Here is a 20,013-nt window from a genome sequence, read left to right on the forward strand (position 1 = left end):
TTTGAGTTTCATCTTGAAATGCAGAATGCGAGAGGATACAAGGGAATGTCCTATGGATATTTGTAATACACAAGTAGGTGCAGTGTTTGGAATTTCAGGAGGGAGAAAAAAGGAAGTGATTTCTTCCATTCTCTGCTGCAAATGCAGTGTTCGCTGTGCTTCAGCAGGTGGAACAAAACCAGTGAGGCGCAGATGATCCCCAACATGCATACAAACTCCGGATTTCTTCACTGAAAGTGCCCTTGGAAAGTTCAAAAGCCTGGGATATCTTCCCATTCAGCCCCTGAAATGTGCATATTGAAAAGGGTTTTAGAAAATAAGTCATCCTTTTACCATTGCGGTTAATCTTTTCTCTTTTCCCGCAGAGATCTTTGGAATTCAAGAGTTGTTCCTTCCCTAAATAAAGGATTTTGCTTTTCTTGATATTGATACTTATAGAGCGGTTGCTTCCCAACAGAGATAGGATCTGAATTTTGATGAAAACAGACTAGAATAAAGCTGGTGAATCTGCTTTCCTAGGAACTCAGAACAGCTTTAAACAGACAATTGTCAGTAGGTATCCTTGTCCGTGCATTGCTTTTGCCTTGAAAAGCTGTGCTGGAGTTCCTGATGAACAAAGTGTTAACTTCAGGCACAAATAGTTTTTCTAGCACTCGCATCTCAGGTGAACTACAAATGCAGCACTCAGTGGGTTATTTGGGATTTCCAGGAGTGATTGTTGGAATCCTCTGAAGTCTGTCTTGTTTTCAGGAGGAGCCGAAAAAGGTTTGTTTCACGTATGACCTCTTCTTAAATCTGGAGGGAAATCCACCTGTGAACCACCTTCGCTGCGAGAAGCTGACTTTCAACAACCCCACTAAGGAATTCCGACGCAAACTCATCCGGGCTGGCGGGGTAAGTGCCAGAGGGACCGGAGAGCCAAAGAGATCCTGCTAAAATGTATGCGGTTATCTCTTCTTGCCCTGGGGTTTCTTTGCAGCTGCAGTGCCACAGGCTACAGTTCTCCATGTTCATCTAAAGGATGACCCAGCCAATTATTACTCCTGGTTTTATGACTGCAGCACTTGAAGCAGAACTAAACCATTGCTGGTGTGATAGGTGGTGCTTCATTCTTAGTTTAAATGTGACCATTAATATCCAAGTACTAAAACCCCTCTGGAAATGGAGACCTTGTGTGGGTGTCATATGCTGTGCATCAGGCAGTTATGGTTGTCTTTGACTTTTGGGGGATTGGGATCTGTAGCAGTGTGGAAACACTCAAGAGACTTCCAATGTATTTGTTACTCATTTTTGCTGCAGGAAAGCTTAATACTTAGCACTTTGTGGTCAATTGGCTGCTTGTGGCTTAGATAATAAAAAAAATAAGGAAAAGTGTTAGAATTTAGAGTAAAAATGGGTGTGGGAGGAAAAAAATATATATACACTCTTAAAGGCACAATAAGATGTGGACTACTGCAGTGGCTGATCTTGAACTCTGACTTCTGGGAATGTAAATGCAGTGGTAGACTAAAGAAACGATGACTGTAAGATCCAGGCAGAGCAGTGCTTGTTCACGAAGTGCGTGAGGTTTGTAACCAGCCAGAGAAGGTCACAGCCATGTTCCTAGACAACCCTGTATAAACTAATGTGTAATTGTGTTCTGCTCAAGGGATTCATTCGAGGTGGTCTGGCAAAATATTCTTCTGAACAACCATGTTTCTAGCCTGAAAAATTAAACAAGTAAAGAAAGCTGTGGGGAAGTGTGTCAATAATAAGTATCGAGTGGCAGGTATTCTGGGTAGATCTGTCCAGTGCTTCCTCAGCGTGCCAGGGCTTTTCCGTATCTGGCACAGAGAGGAGTGTGCTTATTTCAGCAAGGGGGTGGCTCAAACCTTGTTTGCTTTCTAGGATTTTCATAGCAGGTTATTGTGTTCCTTATGTGTTGGGGCGTGTTTCAGCTGTGAATCACACTCAATGCTGTTCATTGAGTGGAATTTTTGACAGGATTCTTGACGGAAGGAAAGTGTTTCATGGAGCTCAGTGTTCAGATCCTCTCAAGGGAGAAACCCACAGCCTGCTTTGTTCTTTTTATTTCCTGAATGAGTGAATACAGCTTCTCCCGAGTTGCTGGAAGTCTTGCTCATCCCTTCCATGTTTACCTTGCTGCCCTTCTACAGGTTAAAAGGATTTGCAGGGAATTCACTGTTCTCGTGCAGAGTTTTATTGCCTTCTTGTGCTCAGAGTGCTGGAGTTCCCTTTGAGGACAGTACTTGATATCGCATGGTGCCTTTTGTTTGTTCGTGGTTTTAGTGCTCTCGTGTCTGAGGAGTCGCCTTGAAACTGAGCACTACCCAGACAATATCGTTGTATGACCTTAAGCAGGGGGGGAAAAAACATCCAAAAGATGAATGATGTGGTGTTAATTGAGCAAGTGGCTTAACATAATCATGCATTAATAGTCTGTGCAACTTCACTCATACGTAATTTTTCTCATTTTTGTTACCAGGTGATGGTAATGCCAGAAGGAGCAGAAACGGTTTCAAGGCCAAGTCCCGATTACCCGATGTTACCCACAATACCGCTCTCTGCCTTCTCTGATCCCAAGAAGACCAAACCATCCCACGGGTCAAAGGTCAGTGAAGCAACATTTGCATCATCCTGAGGGGAAGAACTTCTTCAGGCCGTGCTGCTAGGAGCTCATTCCACAGCCGTTTGTGACAATGTTTTTGCTGTATCCTGTGGTTCTCTAGCTGGTGATCTGGAACTCAGTGTAGTTTAGGAGGCCTTTTTATGATTTGCTAGGCTGCGCTGCAGGGAAGCTTTGAAACAAAAGTGGAATACCAGAGACTAGGATTCTTTGGTGAACCATCTCTTCCACTCTGCTGTAGCGCAGGAAGTTGAATGCAGTCCTCTCTGACTGCTCTGATGTCTGTTCATGATGCTGAGGATGAGCTCTGGGGATCTTCCACTGTAAAGCTGTGCTCTGAGTCCCTGCATCTCTTGGCAGCAAGAGAGAGTCAGCACTTCCCCTGTCATTAGGGCTACTTAGGCTGGTGGCGTAAAGACGACCTGGTAGGAGGTCCAGAACATAAAATATGCTGCACTCAGTCAAACCAGTGATTTCAAGATTTGATGTTTACATCCAGTATCTGGTCCTTGAGACTGCAGAAGCAGATTAGGTTTTCTTTTTTTCATTTGTGTGATGAAGCTGTTTCTGTGTAATTCTACATAGGAGAATCAATCAACAGGCTGTGTTTTGACGCAGATTACAGACACTTTATCAGCCTGAACAGTCACAAATATTAACAGCAATTCATTTTCTGGTGTAATTCAATTCTGATACCCATTTTGTTCAGGGCTATGAACACTTCTGGCACTTCGGTCATGTCTTCTGATGTTGATGACAGTCTCCTGCTCCTCCCTAGGTTGCTCTGAGGTGTGTGCAGGTGTTTGCATCTCAGTGTGTCCAGTACATTCACCAGTGTCTCCCCACCAGACCCACTTCTATGAGCATTGAGTTCACACATAACTAGCAAAGGGAAGTAATCCTTTGCCTTCATGCGTGCCTGACTCTTGGGATAGGCAGTGCCAAGCTCCTAATGATCAATGTCTTAAAGTTCTTATTAAAGGCAATAAAATATCTGCTGATAGCAGAGACTTTGTCTCTCTTGTGCTGTGGGGCTGTGCAGCATTTCTGTCAAGCTGCTGCATTGTGTGCTGAGCTGGGGGCTGGGCTGCGAACACGATCTGCATTTCCTGTGGATGTGATGTAACCTTAAACTTCTCAGGTGCTGTTTTTTTCCCCTAAATTGTGATGTGAAGTATAACTTCATGTAACACTGCTTGAGTGGGTTTCCTCTTGTCGGGCTTCAGACATTAACCCTGCAGGTTAAATCTGAACTAAACATCTATGAGTGTTTGTAGACCAGGGAAAGGAACAGACGTTTGTGCAACATTTTGTCCTCTCCAGATAGAGATGTTTAAGTGCCTGCTGTCAGTTTGTGCCCATCAGCTTTTGGAAAGTTGAAGTATCTGCCTCAGAGGTGGATCCGTACCTCAGGCACGTGTGGGTGGGTGTCTGCATGAAACAAATGCTTTGGTGTGATTAATGAGAACGAGTTTTATCAGTTTGTGCAGAGCTTTAATTTCATACCTCACTCGCGTGTTTGTGTTGCTGCATTTTAGGATGCAAGCAAGGAAAGCAGCAAGGCATCTAAGCCCCACAAAGTAACCAAGGAGCACAGAGAGAGGCCAAGAAAAGACTCTGAGAGCAAAAATTCCTCCAAAGACCTTGAAAGAGAACAAAACAAGCCGTTGAAGGACTCCTCCAGAAAACCAACTGAGAACAAACTGCCTAAGGAGGAGAAGGCACCTCCAAAAGCTGCTTTCAAGGAACCAAAACTGGCCGTGAAGGAGACCAAACTGGAGAACACTTCTCCAAAGGGTGGGCCACAGCCGGAGTTGAAGTCTTCCAGCAAGAGGCCCTCCAACGTGGAGTCACCAAAGCCCAGTGCCAAAAAACAAAAAAAGAGTAGCTCCAAAGGGGTGAAGAATATTCTAGGGACATCTCCCAGAACCTCGTCTTCCTCGTACCCAGAGAAGAAACAAACCAAGGAGAAGATGAATACCAAAGTGGAAAAGGTAAAATCTGAAAGTGAGGCCAAGGAGATCAAAAAGCCAGTGGAAATGGAGGAGTCAAATTCGGAGGATGAAACTTCTTTCAAGTCGGAGGTGAGTAGCGATTTGTCCTTTACCAGAATTTTTAAATGTGCTGCTTAAATCCCTGCATGAAAAAGGTGCTGAAAAATATGCCTGCAGCTAAGATAGAACAGCAAGTTGGGAAATGCTTGTGCTTGGGCTGGGTTGTAGCACAGAATCCTGTAAGCGTTAATTGTTACTCTTGCTTGGGTAGCCTTGTCAATTCTATTTAGATCTATCTGCCCGCAGAGCTACCGAGAAGTCAAAGTTTCAGGTTATCTACTTCCCTTCATTCCATATGTATGGCTGGAGTAGAGCAGGTGTAGATGCAGTTTCTCCCTGCTTATGAAATGTAGTGGTTTTGAACATGATCTTAGTTCAGAAAAGGAGGAAATAATTTCAGTTTGGTTCCTGAAAAAAACAGTATTAAAATGTAAATAGAACCCCTTTCCTGACATGGAAACGTGCTGCTGGCTAAAGCTCAAAACTCAGCCACGTGGCTCTAAACCCAAATAACTCGTGCTGTAAAATATAAGCTAAATTGTGTTATGGTTTGCTATTTTTAAAAGTTGTCTAAATATATTTTCATTTTACAACTAAGAACATTCCTCATCCTCAGTTTTCTAAAACTTGCTTTCTAAAAGAAGGCAAAATAAAGTATCCGAACTCTTAGAGTCATGGAATGGTTTGTGTCAGAAGGGACCTTAAAGATAATCCAGTTCCAACCCCCTGCCGTGGGCAGGGACACCTCTCACTGGATCAGGTTGTTCAAGGTCCCATCCAACCTGGCCTTGAACACCTCCAGGGATGGGGCAGCCACAGCTTCCCTGGGCAACCTGGGCCAGGGCCTCCCCACCCTCATCATGAAGGATTTCTTCCTAATGTCTAGTCTAAATCTTGCCCCTTCCAATTTAAAGCCATCACCCCTTGTCCCGCACTCCAGGCCTTTGTAAAAAGTCCTTCCCCATCCTTTCCTGGAGCCCCTTTCAGTAATGGAAGCTTCTCTAAGGTATCTCGAGAGCCTTTTCTTCTCCAGGCTGAACAACCGTAACACTGTCAACCTGTCATCATAGCAGAGGTGCTCCAGCCCTCGGATCATCTCCTCGGATCATCCCCTCATCATGGACTCCTCTCGACCCGTTTCAACAGTTCCCTATCCTTCTTATGTTGGGAATTCCCAAACTGGACACAGGGCTCCAGGTGGGGTCTCATGAGAGCGGAGTAAACGGGGAGAATCCCCTCCCTGGCCCTACTGGCCACACTGCTTTGGATGCAGCCCAGGACATGCCTGGCCTTCTGGGCTGTGAACACACATTGCTGGCTCACGTCGAGCTTCTCATCAGTCAGCACCCCCGAATCCTTCTCCACAGGGCTGCTCTCTTGATACTTTTCGCTTGTGTATTTTGTATTTGCTATAAAAAAGCCCATGTATCTTCTCATAGGATTCACAGGATTGTATCCCATGAATTTTTTTGACCTGCTTCCTGCTGACCGGTTTTTAAAGGTTTATTTTACTAGAATGAGTCTTGCAGGGACGATTCGTATTATGGTTTAATCAGCACCACAATGTAGTAAGGAATTACTTCAGTAAGGAATGATGGGTTTGTTGCAGGAAGGATTTTTTTGCAAAAGATGCCTAGCAGAAGCGTTTATCAGGGAAGTGTTAATTCAAGTTACTTGGCAAAGGTTTTTTTCATTAAATGTGCAGCTTGTGCTTCACAAAGCAGCAGCCCCTCTCGCATTTTTAGCCGTATACCTGAAGCATGTTGGTACATAGGCCGTCCATTGTTTCTGTCCCAGATACATGGCCCTTACTGTGTGCTCCTGCGCTCTGCTGAGCTCTGTGTTCCTGAGCACTTTGTACTTCCCTATTTCTTCGATGTCATCCATCCCCTTGGGACTCGCCATGCAGCTGTAGTCCAATAGCGCTGTTTAGGCTGTTCAGTGAAACCACAAACTGTGGTTGTGGTTCATCAGCGTCTGCCACAGCCCTGTCCTGCCCCACTGAGCTCTGTGTCCGCTCTTGCACCAGCTCTCTCATCCACTGGATGCCAGACAGAGGGATTTGAGTGCTTGCCCAGAAGGAGGGTGAGTGAGAATACTCGGTGATGAAGGGGGGAACCAGGCAGCTGCCAGTCAGATCAGCTTAGGTTTCTGTGGAACTCGAAGCTCAAGGGTGTAACTGCATAATGCATTGGCATCAGCAGAGAAGGCTGTTTGAGCTCCTTTCCCATCCTGGGGGGCTCTTTTGGCTCCCACTGCTGCAGTTCGCTGCTCTGTCATTTGTATGGGTACAGCTGGTTGTGGCTCTGTGTGGTAAAGCCACATCACTGAGGCAAAGGAGCAGCTGGAGGTGGACCGGGGCCCGGAAACTCTTAAATCAGCATTGGTGCAGCAGCCAGCGTATTGTGCAACATGCTCTGAGGCTGCAGCTCCACGATTGCTTTGAGTTGACATCTTTGCGGGCTGTTGTTGAAAGGAACAGTCTTGCTCTCGTTTGTGCTGCTGGCATGAGAGCTTGGGTGACTTTGCAGTGAGTGGGAGGGGTTTCTCCTTCCATTTCTTCCTTCCATTCAGCTACTGCTGAAATTTAGTTGTCTATCCCTTCAGCTGCTGCTGAAATGTAGTTGTCTGTCCCTTTTTTTAATCTCCTTTCCCCTGACCCTGTTCTCATCAAGTCCACTTCCCTGAATTGGCCTCATCCGTGGCTGCCCAAATGCTTGTGCTGACAAAAGAGAGACGCTCTGATGTGAGGGCAGGTTTGCTTTTTTCCATTGTCGGCCTGTGCTTTTGTCATCTCCCAGCGACAGTAGCTGCAGCCTGAGCGTGCAGAACATGTCCAGCCAGATGCCTCCTGAATGGTGGAAATAGCTGGTAGGGCAAAAGGAGAGACAGAGGACTGCACAGCTTCCGGCTTCCATTTCCTAGGTTCTGTTATGTCATTTTAAGAGAAAACCTGCTAGATTATTAGGAATGAAAAGTGAGCTGTGGGCAAGACCCAAGAGCTGGGCTCCCTTATCCTGAGAGTATTGCTCTTTATTTATATAATGCTTCTAAAAAAATAGGGCTGCTGCACTATGCCAATACTTCAGATACCGGCTTTGATAAATTGTTTTCCTTTGCTACTGCATAATTTACAAGGTGGCTAATCTTCCTTTTTGACATTTTTCCCCACCTTCTTACAGTGGAATAAATGAAACTCAAAAATCCTTAGGTGATAAATTGTGGGGAAGGGTGGTGCTGGGATGAAAGCCCTGCCACCACTTTCATTATTAATGCCCACGGTGGCTGATGTGCCTCTTTCTACCTGTTTACAATGGTTTTGTAGTATTAACACTGTCTGTAGTGAAGTTGATTTATCAATGGGAATATGTGATTTTTCCAGCGTCTGGATTTGGTAGTGGAAGTAACAGGTAGGGTCCCAGGAGTGGTGCAATGAAATGATCTTCTAGAGGGCAGGAAGGCTCTACAGAGGGATCTGGACAGGCTGGACCCATGGACTGAGGCCAGTTGTGTGAGGTTCAACAAGGCCAAGTGCCGGGTCCTGCATTTGAGACACAACAACCCCACGCAGTGCTGCAGGCTTGGGGAAGAGGGGCTGGAGAGCTGCCTGGCAGGGAAGGACCTTGTTTATTGGCTGAATATGAGCCAGCAGCAGCTCAGGTAGCCAAGAGGGCCAGTGGCATCTGGACATGTGTTTGGAATAATGAGGCCACACCTTGAATCCTGTGTTCAGTTCTGGGCCCCTCACTACAAGGACATCAAGGTGCTGGAGCGTGTCCAGAGAAGGGGAATGGAGCTGGTGGAGGGCTTAGAACACAAGCCTTATGAGAAGCTACTGAGGGAGCTGGGGTTGTTTATCCTGGAGAGGAGGAGATTGAGTGGAGACCTTATCATTGCCCAAGGAGGAGGTTCAGTCACCATCCCTGGAGGTGTTTAAAAGACAGGTAGATGTTGTACTTGGGCATGTGGTCCAGTGGCAGGCTTAGCAGGGCTGGATCGATGATTGGACTCAATGATCTTACAGGTCTTTTCCAACCAAAACCATTCTGTGATTCTATAAAATGGAAATGTGACGGAATTGCTTTAGAAAACCAAGATATTATTACAGTACCTTGGGAATCTTTAAACATTTCCTACTGGGTAACAATACCCCTTTTAAGATGTTGGCAGCAGCCGTTGCTGGGTGGGATCGGTGATTGAGCCATCCCTGCCACCTTGTGGCCCTCCAGGCTAAAGCCTGCAGTTGCTGTGCAGCGTCTGGGTTTACATTAAAACCATACACAGCACTTAACGCTCTATTTCTGGAAGCTGTTGCTGGCAGTAGTTCCTTATCTCTTTACTCACTCTACTGAACAGTGTATTCCTGGCATTCCTGCTGGTTACTGACAGGCAGTGGGGTTGGGTTTCACCAGAATTTACCTGGTTTCTGCTATGTTTTCACAATAAATTGAAACAGGACTGTGGATCCCTCAAGCTGGTGTAGAAACAACTGTTTTGAGGGTCTAGGAATAAGTCCAAACTCATTTTGGAGTCAAGTGAGCCAACTGGGACAGGCATCCTACCCATGATCACTAAGATGTCCGGAAGGGATGTGGAGATGCTACAATAAATACGCTGTCTGAGGGCTTCAGCTGTGCTGGCTGCATGCTGGTCATCTCTCACAGTTCGAAGGAAGGATGTTTTTCAGGTGTTGGTTTTGATCACTTGAAAGTGTTTGGAGTGGAAGAGTTTTGTTGGGAGCTGCTGATGCTACAGCACATCCAAATTTTCATAAATGTTTTTATTTACCTAGCATTTTGTGTCTTTTCTGTAACTCCAGGATTGCATTCAGTGATGTACAATGTTGTAGAACGCTCATGTGTTTGTTGTTTCGCTGTGCTTTGTGCTCTGCACTGACTTTCTAGATTAGAAAGGTTAAGATTCTTTTTCTTTCTTTTCCTTCTATGGGGGGTTAAGTCTGTCCAGTCCAGCCCTTCCAACTCCAGCTCCAGCTCTGACTCCAGCTCTGACTCGGATTTTGAGCCATCTCAGAACCACAGTCAAGGTGTGTTGCAAGAAATAAAATGTGTTAAAAATCTTCCTTGCATGACCATACCAGGCTTGTGAGCATGAGATCTGCTTCCCCGGCATCATGTGCGAGGTTGATATGGTTTCTTGTTGAAGAAATGTGTTGAAGCTGTGACACTTCAGCAAGAAAAGGCAATAATGTCACAGCGTAATCGTGAACAAGTGTTCCTATTTTGACAGCTGATTTATGGAGAGGGGATCTCTCTGGATTTAGTTCTTTCCCTGTAGACTCTGGTTTTTGCCTCAGTTTATAAATGTGTTTGCTGCTACCTGATCTGTAGTGTTACTAGAATATTTGTCCTCCAATCTCATCTACATTCTGTTTAAAATCATCCCTGTGACATTTGTCACTAGTGCAGGGCAGGACAGACCTGCTTTTGCCGATCCCCCCACTGATGATCCAGAGCGGTGTACTGCGGCAATGTTCAAACTTCAGCAAATGCTGTGTTGCTGCAAATGCTGCCTCTTGAATGACATCTAAAATAGTCCTTAAACGCAGGAAAAATGTGTCCTTTTGTTTTCATTTCAGAAGAGTGGGAGGATGTGGCAGGGGGCCAGGGTGGCTTTATTGCAGTTGTAAAGTTTGTCAGCTCTTCTTTAGCTCTGAGACCTGATTACATTGTGGTTTATGATAGCTTTGTGCAAAAAACAGTGACATCTTATTGAGAAATCTTGATGTATCTTAACAATAACTGATCTGGGTTAGATTCAGTAGCTCAGATGGAGTTCTGTTGCACATGTCCTAGTGCTGAATTGCTTTCTTCCCTCTGATCCCAGGCCCGCTGCGCTCCATGGTGGAAGATCTGCAATCAGAGGAATCAGATGATGATGACAGCTCCTCTGGAGAAGAGGCAGCAGTCAAAGCAAACCCAGTCAGCCGGGATTCCAGGTGGTAACAAATCGGGAAGAAAGATGTTTCTTGTCTTTCTGCCCTGTGTGTTTGGTATTTTTGTGTGTCTTCCATTTGGAGGGAGGAATCAGCAGTGAGGCGGGCTGTGCATGAAAGAAGGAGAGGAAGGGCAGATATATGGGATGGGGACAGGGTCGATGCAAACAGCAGATTGAGAAGAGAACTAGATGAGCGGCGGTCACCAGAGCTCAAAGAGAGGAAGCCCCTGGGAAGTGGTGTGTGGTGAGCTTGTAGGTGTTGGTGACTGAGCCTCTTAAACCAGTCACGTAATTGTCATCTTCAGATCTCTGCTGGGCTGGCTGGTGTGTGGCACCTTTGATCTGCAAAGATTAGAGGGGTGCTATGCCGGCTGTCAACTAGTGCTGCTGATCCTGCAAGTGGCTGCTATGAAGCTGCGAGGTCCTTGTCTTTGCTGATTGCATGTGCTGACAGTTGGTTACTTGGCTCCTTCTCCCCTCAGGAAACATAGTTGTACCCAAAACCTGAAGTGTCAGGCTGACTATTTGAAACCAAATGCTTGGTCCAGATAGCAGCTGCAAATTGCAAATGATGCTGGTGTTCATCAAAACCAAACAAAATCCGTTGTTCCACTCTGTCATTAACTACTAAACGGGAATGAAGGCTTTGCAGGTAGTTAATAAACATTCCAAGATTGTCAGAAGCAGGATAGCTGCTGTGATGCATCTGTAGGGCTACGAGAAGAATGAGAAGAAACGGGAAGTCCCACAGGTCACAACATAAACACCAAATGCTTTTTTTTTGCCTGTGTGCCCAGTGGAGGTGTGGATTAGCCTCTCGTGCAGGTACTCGGTGATCTGGGAACAAATACTGGAGGTGAATAGTTGCTATTTGTGAAAATCGAGTGGTGCTTACTCGGTTGCTCTAAGGAGACCTGTGTGTGAGAGAGCCGAGCTGCTAGCTGCAATGTGTAAACTAAAACTTCCTGCTCTGCCTGTGGAGGGGATGGAGACAGCAAAGGTGATGCCATATGGGAAAAAATGACTCTTTGAAATGACAGACTGGTCTTTTCTGCCAGACAATTCAGTAGTCTATAATAAAGAAGAGAATTTCACTTAACTCTGTGTGGTTCTATTGACAGCTCAATAAGTTTCCTGTTACCCGGTGATGCTCATTCTCTGCTGCTGGTTTTTCAGACTGAGCCTTAGTGACAGTGACAGCGATAACAGTGCCGATTCCTGCCTGCCAAGTCGAGAGCCACCTCCTGGTCAGAAACTGCCTCCAGCAAATAATAAGGTATTGCATTCTGCATGCCCATACAATGCTCCTTTCCACCGCTCTTGGTTCCCACCTTGTGTTCAGTCCACAGTGTTCCAGCTTGCACCAGAGTTTCCCTGTTTAACTGTGTCCATCAGATAGGCGATTTCCATCTGTTCTGCACTGTGCTTCCTTTAAACCACCACATTGTCTGGACTAGTTTTGGTCCCTAATGTTGATCTGTTTTAACCTCAGGCATCTGGAAGAAAAAGCCCAGAGTCTTGTAACAAGCCAGAGAAGATCCTGAAGAAGGGAACATACGACAAGGTATGATTGAGGGTTTATGTGTCCTAAAACAGTTGGACACTGTTGCAGTTTAGCTCTGGCCCAGCCAATATCAGTAGCTACAACTGAGCAGTTGGGCTCCCAGTTCCCATCTCTCCCATTCCCAGGGAAAGGGAGACTAGAGGAAAAGACTGCTGTTTAGAAACTAAAACTAGAGCTCTAACAAAATAATAAAGAAAATAATAAAATAATACATACAAATAGATGAAATCGCCCCCCACCTCCCCACCCCTCAATGACTACATCACAACAAATGCTGCAGAGCAGACATGAGGGTGTGTGTCCAAGGCTAGGAGGGAGCTGGGCTTAGGACCAGATTCGGGAACGCACATGTCTGGGATTGGGGCAAACAGACAGATGAGGTCCTCACTGGACATTGGCTATCACAGAAGAGAGCAAGATCCTCATGATTGCTCAGTTTTATACAGAGTTTAACTGAGCGATATGTGGGTTGGAATCCTCTGCTGGTCAGTTTGGGGTCACCTCTCCTGCAGGTGCAGCCTTTTCTGCCCCTTTGACTTATGGCTCCACCAGCTCGAGGATGGCCGTGGTTTCTATAGGAGTAAGTGTAAGCATTGGCCTTTCTGCATCCCAGTGCCCTGTGGGATCGCTGCTAGAGGGAAACCTTGTCTAAAGCTAGCTTTCAGAAAATGAAGTTACTCAGATGAGACTGAGCTGAAGTTAGAAACTGATTCTATGTTAGCTTGAACTACAGCAGACGCTGACATTTCTGTGTAGAATCAGCCTGCCCTTTTCAGATTGTTGTGTCTCAACAGGTTAAAGGCTTGAGGGTGATGAAAAGCAGATGTTGAATGGACAGGACTTCAGAGACTGACACTGCAGAAATTGTCTGTTGAACAGCTGGGCCCCCAGGCCATTTCAAAATATTAAAATTGGTTTATTTGTTTGCCCTTTCTCTGAACCACTGGTCCAGCCACTGCTGCAATGATGAGAGTCTCTGCATTAAAAGGCCATTTTCATGCACCTTTGATCTGACAAATAAAAGGTTGTCTGATGTTCTGCTTTGCTGGTGGTGTTGAAACCTTTGCTCAATGAAATTCCCTTTTCTCTTGTCCCCAAGGAAAGCTGAGTAGTTCATGCACTCCTAAAGCAGGGCAAGCTTGCGAGCAAATAGCCAAACCTTGAACTGGCCAGGAAGTGCTCTGTCATTTTTTTTCATAAAGAAATCAATCAAGTGAGAGCTTAATGCCTTTCCTCAGTCTGATTATTGAGGTCCTTGCAGTAATTAGAGAATGGGTCTGCAGCTCTCGGGTGCTTTACCGCTTTTCCAGAAGGAGAATACAGCCCAGATTAATCCCTTCGTGTTAGGTCTAAACAGGATCTCAGAGCTCTGTGCAGCTGAGTCTTCTGCCAGCCGAAATCCTTGGCTGTTAACCATTGCTGAGGTGACAGTGATTCACACCTTGAATCCTGTGTTCAGATTTGAATTTCTCACTACAAGAAGGGCATTGAGACACCGAAGCGTGCCCAGAGAAGAGGAACAGAACTGCAGAAGGGTTTAGAGCACAAACCTTATGAGGAGCGGTTAAGGGAGCTGGGGTTGTTTAGTGCAAAAAAAGGAACCTGAGGGAGACCTTATTGCTCTCCACAACTCCCTGAAAGGAGTTTGTAGTGAGGTGGGGGGTTGCTCTCTTCTCCCTGGTAGCAAGTGACAGGACAACGGGAAGTGTCCTTGAGGTGCACTGGGGAAGATTTAGGTTGGATATTGGGAGGAGTTTCTTCAGTGAAAGGGTTGTCAAGCATAGGAAGGGGCTACCTGGGGAGGTGGTTGAGTCACCATCCCTGGAGCTGTTTAGAAGATGAGTAGATGTTGTACTTGGGGACATGGTCTGGTGGCGGACTTAGCAGCACTGGGTCGATGGCTGGATTTGATGATCTTAAAGGTCTTTTCCAACGGAAACCATTCTGTGCTTGTATGAGATTTGGAGGGAATGGTGTCTTTTTAATAGACTACTTGTTATAGACAGAGGGGACACCTTGGAGATCAGAGACCCTAAACACCATCAGCTTTCCCAGCTGTCAGAGGCTTTTATAAAAGCCTCTGGCTCTCCCAACAAGTGCAGTGTTCAGCGCTGCGTGGGTGTTGTGGGAAAAGTATGTTTCTCTGCCTGGACCATGAGTAGTTAGCACAATTGGCTTTTAGGGGGCGGAATTTGTTGAGGATTTTTGTTTTGTCCTAGTTAACAGAGTTCAGTTTTGCTGATACAGATGCGAACAACTCTGGGGCAGCTTTATGGATGAAGAATCCATCCCCTGTGAGCAGTAGTGTGCCAACAGAAACTCACCTCATTGGCTGCCTGAATTAAAAATCAAACAAACAAACAATCCAACCTTATATAAGCACAGTTAATGTGTTGAGCTTGTAATAAGCCCTGCATTTCCTGCGGTGGTGTCTGTAAAACTGGAATCACTTAATTTTTCTTACCTAAACTGAACTCGCTGCTCAGCAGATTGCTGGGGTGTTGGTCACTGAGCATTGCTGTGGGTGCTTGCATGTAACGAGTAGTTCATTAGGACAACCTATTGATGAAGAAGTTGCTGCAGTTCACCAAGATGAACCTCCCCATACTGAGGTCCTCTGAGCATGAAGGTTCTGACCACTTCATGAAGCCGAGTATAGGTGTGTGTTTAACAATGCCATTACATAGTCTTGATGGTCTTCAGACCATCCATATTTGTGGGAAGTCATTGGTCTCCCAGTACTTGATAAGGATGGAGGAGGCAATAAAAAATATAGGGAAGAATGTCTGAAAAGGCCTTCAGCTCCTCTGATCCTTATTATGGGATTCACTTTGGGAGTCATACAAACACGTCCCTCATATCACTGTTTCTGTTCCTGCCTCCTTTACAGGCCTACACTGATGAATTAGTGGAGCTTCACAGGCGACTCATGGCACTACGAGAGCGCAATGTGCTACAGCAGGTAGAGATCCTTTGTCAGCTTTCTGGGCAGCTGTTGTTCTCTGTAATCTCTGTGTCCAGGGGTCTCGGCCAGACCCCTGTGATGCTGGATCCTCACTCCCCTCCTTGCTCTGCAAGGGGCTGGGTCACTTCGAAAGCAGAGATATGTAGAACAAAAAAAAACCAAAAAAATCAGCTCTGCATGCAATATTTTGTTGGAAAAGATACAGAATAGCGGTGTGTGCATCCACCTTCTGTCATCCTGGTGGCATTCCTGGGCTCATTTAAAATGAAAGACAAGCCCACACCACTTTCCAGGCTGAGACAGTAAGGGGTGCAGGGGGAGTGACTTTGCTTTTCTGGGAGAGGATTCCCTTCCTGTTGTGAGACCTCCTCATCTCTGCAGCTGTTCTGAAGGGATGAGAAAGAGACTGGATGGGTGGCTCTGTATCTGCTGGCATTGCTGCTGTCCTTAGCTTCTGCACGCATCTCTCTTTACATTCTTGCTTGTCTTCTTTCTGTACAGATTGTAAATCTCATTGAGGAAACCGGGCATTTTAACGTTACCAACACAACCTTTGACTTTGACCTCTTCTCCTTGGATGAGACAACCGTCCGTAAGCTGCAGAGCTACTTGGAAGCAGTAGCAACATGACGCTTGGCCTTAGAAGCAGGCTGCTTTTGAAACCAGAAATCCCGTTTATTGGTACCAGGAAACAAACCCATGGAACTAGGCCTTCTTATTCTCTTGATTCACCCGAAGCACTGCCTTAGAGAACAGCCATGCTCTATGAATGCACAGCCAGCTGCACTTTCTTGTAGGCTTCAACCAAGCGCCCCGATTGCTGAGTCTGTCCTCCCTAGCTTCATACGTCCGCTTGGGCACAGTCCTGAGTAGAGCAAAAGATGTGCTGCACTTAGCTGCACAGTGTTACCTTTTTGGTTTTCCTTCAAGAAACTGTGTGTTAAGAGCACGTTTTAAGGCGTCTCTGAGATCTGAAGAAGTGTGGATGATGTTTTCTTCACCAAATCTAGGGACCAGCCTGCCTGCGGAGAGCTCTAGCGAGTCCCAATTCCTCCAGCTCCATGAAGAAGCGTTCATGCTGTGTAAGTGAGATTGGCTTTTACAAAGCTAGCTGAGAGACTGATGACAGAGGAGGCTTCCCGGGGTCCCGCTGCTCTGCTGCGGAGGAAAGGGGATGGATCCCAGTTTGGATCACTTGCGAGTTCGCTCTGCCATGGTCCAGTACAGAGCACTGCTGTTGTTTGGCTCCCGATTCCTCCAGGGCATCGTTCCACGCGCAGGACCTTCAGCTTCCTGCAGAGACAGCTCGTGCTCTTTGAAGAGGCCTCCAGAATCTGCTGTCTCCCACTGGGGTTTTGAGATGTCTTGTTTGTTGATCTGAGCTCCTAAACAAAGTCTCACTCCTTTCAGTCTGCTTTAACTGTAATAGGACTACAAACCTGTAAGCTGTATATTTTCTATATATATTATATATATGTATGTACTGTATGTATAAGAAGGGCCTAGTTGGGTCTCATGATCTTAAGGGTGTGTTTTTCTGTTATGTTTTCTAATGGCTATGGCAGGGGAAGGGCGCTTAATAAGGTTTGACTTGTTTGTTCAAATGCCTCTTGTGGACAGTTTTTAGTGTATGAAAGCCTAACAGTGATCTTCAAAGAGTTTTGTGCTCTGGAAGGGACTCACCTGGTGTCTTCTCACATGTCAGTGTTTAATATCTTTGCCAAAATCCGCGATTGGTTTTGTTCTATGTTCTCAAAGAGGAATCTCCTACAGTGGCCCCTATAGTAGTGGCTGTACTTTGGGAAAACCAAAACAAGGGAGACTTTTACCTTGGGACGCCCCTGGAAAGCGCTGAGGTACCGACTGAGCGCAGCCAGGTTCATTTCCCCCCCACTCTCCTGCCGTGCTGCCTGTTGGCAGGAAACCTTAAACACTAATCCAGACTCTGTCATGTATTCCTAGTTAAACTAGTATTGACTCCAAGGGTTGTCCGGGTGGGTGTGAGGGAAGCTCTATGGCTTTTGCCAAACCTGTGTTACGCTCCTGCTCCCCAAATTCAGTATTTTTTGATGAACTGCTCAGTTTTTCCAATCAGTGTCTAAGCTTTAGCCAAATGTCGGGTGGGCTGCAGGCAGCGGGGAGGGGATCGGCTCTCCGGAGGAGCCCTCCACTTGCAAGGAGACCTTGTGTCTGTGTCAGCCCTGCCTGGGAGCCAGGGGGCTACTTGCTCCAGGGTTTGCAGTCCCTTCTCTATTAGGAAATGGCAGTCCCTTGTTTTGGGTTACTCCTTTCTTTATCATGGAAATGTTGCAACTAATCAACTGAAGTGGCAATATGATGATAAGCTTGTTTGAGTTGGGTCATGTTGACCCGATTCCCATTAATTTTGTCTTTGTACCATCTTTCATGTGTTGGGGAGTGTGTGTGTGTGTGTATATATATATATATATATTTATATATATATATATAAAAATCCAAGCTCATGCCAGGTGCAAACCCTGTCACGACAGTGATCTCCGCTGTTTTCTTTCTTGTTGGACAACGCCAAGCCTGGATAGAACCCCTGTGTGTGGGTGTACATGGAGAAGGTGGAGGGCAGCGGGAATGGAGGAGCTGCAGTTCTGTCTCGGTTGGCAGCGGGATGCACCGTGGTGGAGGATGGCAGGCGCAGTCCCCGGGTGTCACAGCCTCACCCGTGTGCTGTGAGGTGCGATGGGTACGTGCGCACCACTCGTGGGCTCCGTTGGGTCTGTGGTACCGGTGGCCGGCACAGCGTGGTGGCTGCCGCCCCGGCCCTGGCTCCCGTTGCCTCCCACCTGCTGCCCCAGTGAAGGGCGGGCTTGGTGACACTGTCCTGTCCCCGAAGCAATAGGAGCAGCGGTGGAGGTGAGCCCGAGATCTCCTGAGGGCTTTGCCTCTCCTCTCTCCACCCGGGTACCTTTCTCCCACAAGCATTGCATCCGCATTGCCCATCCCGGCAGCGTTTCTCCTAAGACTGTCAGGAGCCTCCAGTTCCCCCACAAGGGATCGGAGGTGCCACTTCCCTTCCGCCCCCTTCTCGTGTTCCGATCCGAATGGTCACGCTGCTCCCAGCTGGCCCAGGAACACGTGTGGGAGGGTGTTCCTGAACTTTGCTGGAAGCACGCGGGGCTTCTGCCCATGGCTGTGGCATCGTCCTGTCCTGGAATCGACTTTATTCGTGAAGTCTAATGAGCATTGATAGGAATTTTGTTTGGTTTTTATAAGAAGTATTTTACACATGGATTTTTTTAGACTGTTTATAATCTCCTTGAAAACCCGAGATAGGATTGTTCCCCCAGCAATAGCTCTTCTCCGTTGTGTGCACATGCCGAGTTGTTACTAAGAGGTTTCTTGCAAGTACTTAGTTGTTCTACAGAGTTGTTGTTTTTTGGGGTATGTGGTAGCGTCGGGGACCGCAGGAGGAAGGACTCCGCAAACAGGATGGTCATCTTCGGGCCTCACCTTGTGTCCCCTTCTAGTTCCATGAGGGAGTTCCTGTGTAGATTCCCTATAGGCTGGCTGAATGCTGTTCTGAACATGCCGTGTACAGGTTTTTGTGGATAAAGTGTTTGTTCTTGTGTCACTCTTGAGAGCATGGATGGATTCTTGTACTCTAGGAAGGAGGTGGCGGTGCTGCCCTCAGCATTGCTTCAGGTCTCCGAGGATGTGTAGTAGCTTGCATTGTTAAAAAAAAGGAAAAAAAAAATATATCCCAAATTGACTTCTAGCCATAATGGTTTTTCCAAGGAAAATGGACAAAGTTCTGTTACTTTTGGGTGTCCTTCACCTTGTTACTGAGGGCACGAATGAGTGCTGGTCAGTCTGAAGGCTTTCAGAGTTGCTGTGAGTTGGAGGTGGGATCAGGACACGGCTTCCTTTGTCCTCGACCTTGGTAGGAAAGGGCAAATGAGGGGCCAGGAGTGTTTTCCTGTTGTCTTGGTCTGCGTGTGTATTAAGCTTTGAGGCTTTGATTACTGACATTTACTCTTAAAGAAAGCAAGGAAAGTGAGGCTGGCTGGATCCCGACACCCCCGCCGAGGAGCCGCGGTCAGCCTGACCGCAGGGGCGTGCAGGGATCTTGCCGCCCGTTCCATTGCTGAGTGCGGTGAGAGCACCAGAGCCAGCGGAGCGATTGATGCAACAATCCAGAAGCAGTTTTTGTCAGATCTTGAACGTATTTGATGGTGAGAAAGGTTTAAACTCCCCTTTGGAGCTCGTCCCATCCCGTTCTCTGCAAGCAGAGACCCGAGTCCCTCTGGTTCTGCAGGTTACAGCGTGGAATGACCGGGAGCGTGGGTGGAGTGCTCGGAGGAAGCCTCTCTCTCCCAGTCCAGGAGCCAGGCACTTGCGAGTTGGGATGCTCATGTCGATGCCGTAGACAATGGGGTGCACCGTATGCAGCTTCTAAAGGAGGAAACCCGCTCGGTATCGCTTTCCTGGGGGGTGAAATAGCCATCAAAACTGACGAGATGAGATTGCACTCCTAAAGAAAAATGTAAGTACTTCAACTTCTAGATGATTTTTAATTGTATTTCTGCTAGAGCCGAGGTATTAAATACCTCGTCACTTGAGGGGTTTAAAAGTTGTGTTGGGAAAATGAATTCTTCACTCAGCTGTAAGAAATTCAGCTGGCCCAAGACTGAACTTCAAGATTAAAATCATGTTTGTAATATGTTACAGGATTGTTTGTCCTGAATTTTAAACTTTTTGTTAAATTTGTGGAACTATGGAGGAATTTTCTAGAAAAAGTGAAATAAAGTAAGATGGAAAAGTACAACCTCAAGCATTTTGTGTTTGTTGTGTTGCTTTTTCAGGGTCAGCACCGAGG

General features: G+C 46.5%; 1 protein-coding gene across 2 annotated transcripts in view; it reads left to right on the forward strand.

Annotated features, from left to right (window-relative positions):
• Positions 1-19,960, forward strand: part of MLLT1 (MLLT1 super elongation complex subunit) — a 35,505-nt gene extending 15,545 nt beyond the window's left edge. Inside the window, exons 4-12 of one of the 2 annotated variants that reach the window (XM_054050339.1) lie at positions 751-894; positions 2,486-2,611; positions 4,165-4,710; positions 9,637-9,724; positions 10,525-10,636; positions 11,812-11,911; positions 12,128-12,199; positions 15,090-15,161; positions 15,666-19,960. In XM_054050339.1, the coding sequence (XP_053906314.1) occupies positions 751-894; positions 2,486-2,611; positions 4,165-4,710; positions 9,637-9,724; positions 10,525-10,636; positions 11,812-11,911; positions 12,128-12,199; positions 15,090-15,161; positions 15,666-15,794 (1,389 nt within the window). In that variant the 3' untranslated portion in view covers positions 15,795-19,960. Of the gene's footprint in view, positions 1-750; positions 895-2,485; positions 2,612-4,164; positions 4,711-9,626; positions 9,725-10,524; positions 10,637-11,811; positions 11,912-12,127; positions 12,200-15,089; positions 15,162-15,665 lie in introns of both variants that reach the window. The other variant, XM_054050338.1, reaches the window with a different exon arrangement.
• The last annotated feature ends 53 nt before the right edge of the window (positions 19,961-20,013 follow it).

This window comes from Cuculus canorus, chromosome 27 (assembly GCF_017976375.1).
Source record: "Cuculus canorus isolate bCucCan1 chromosome 27, bCucCan1.pri, whole genome shotgun sequence".
In the NCBI taxonomy this organism is placed as follows: Eukaryota; Metazoa; Chordata; class Aves; order Cuculiformes; family Cuculidae; genus Cuculus; species Cuculus canorus.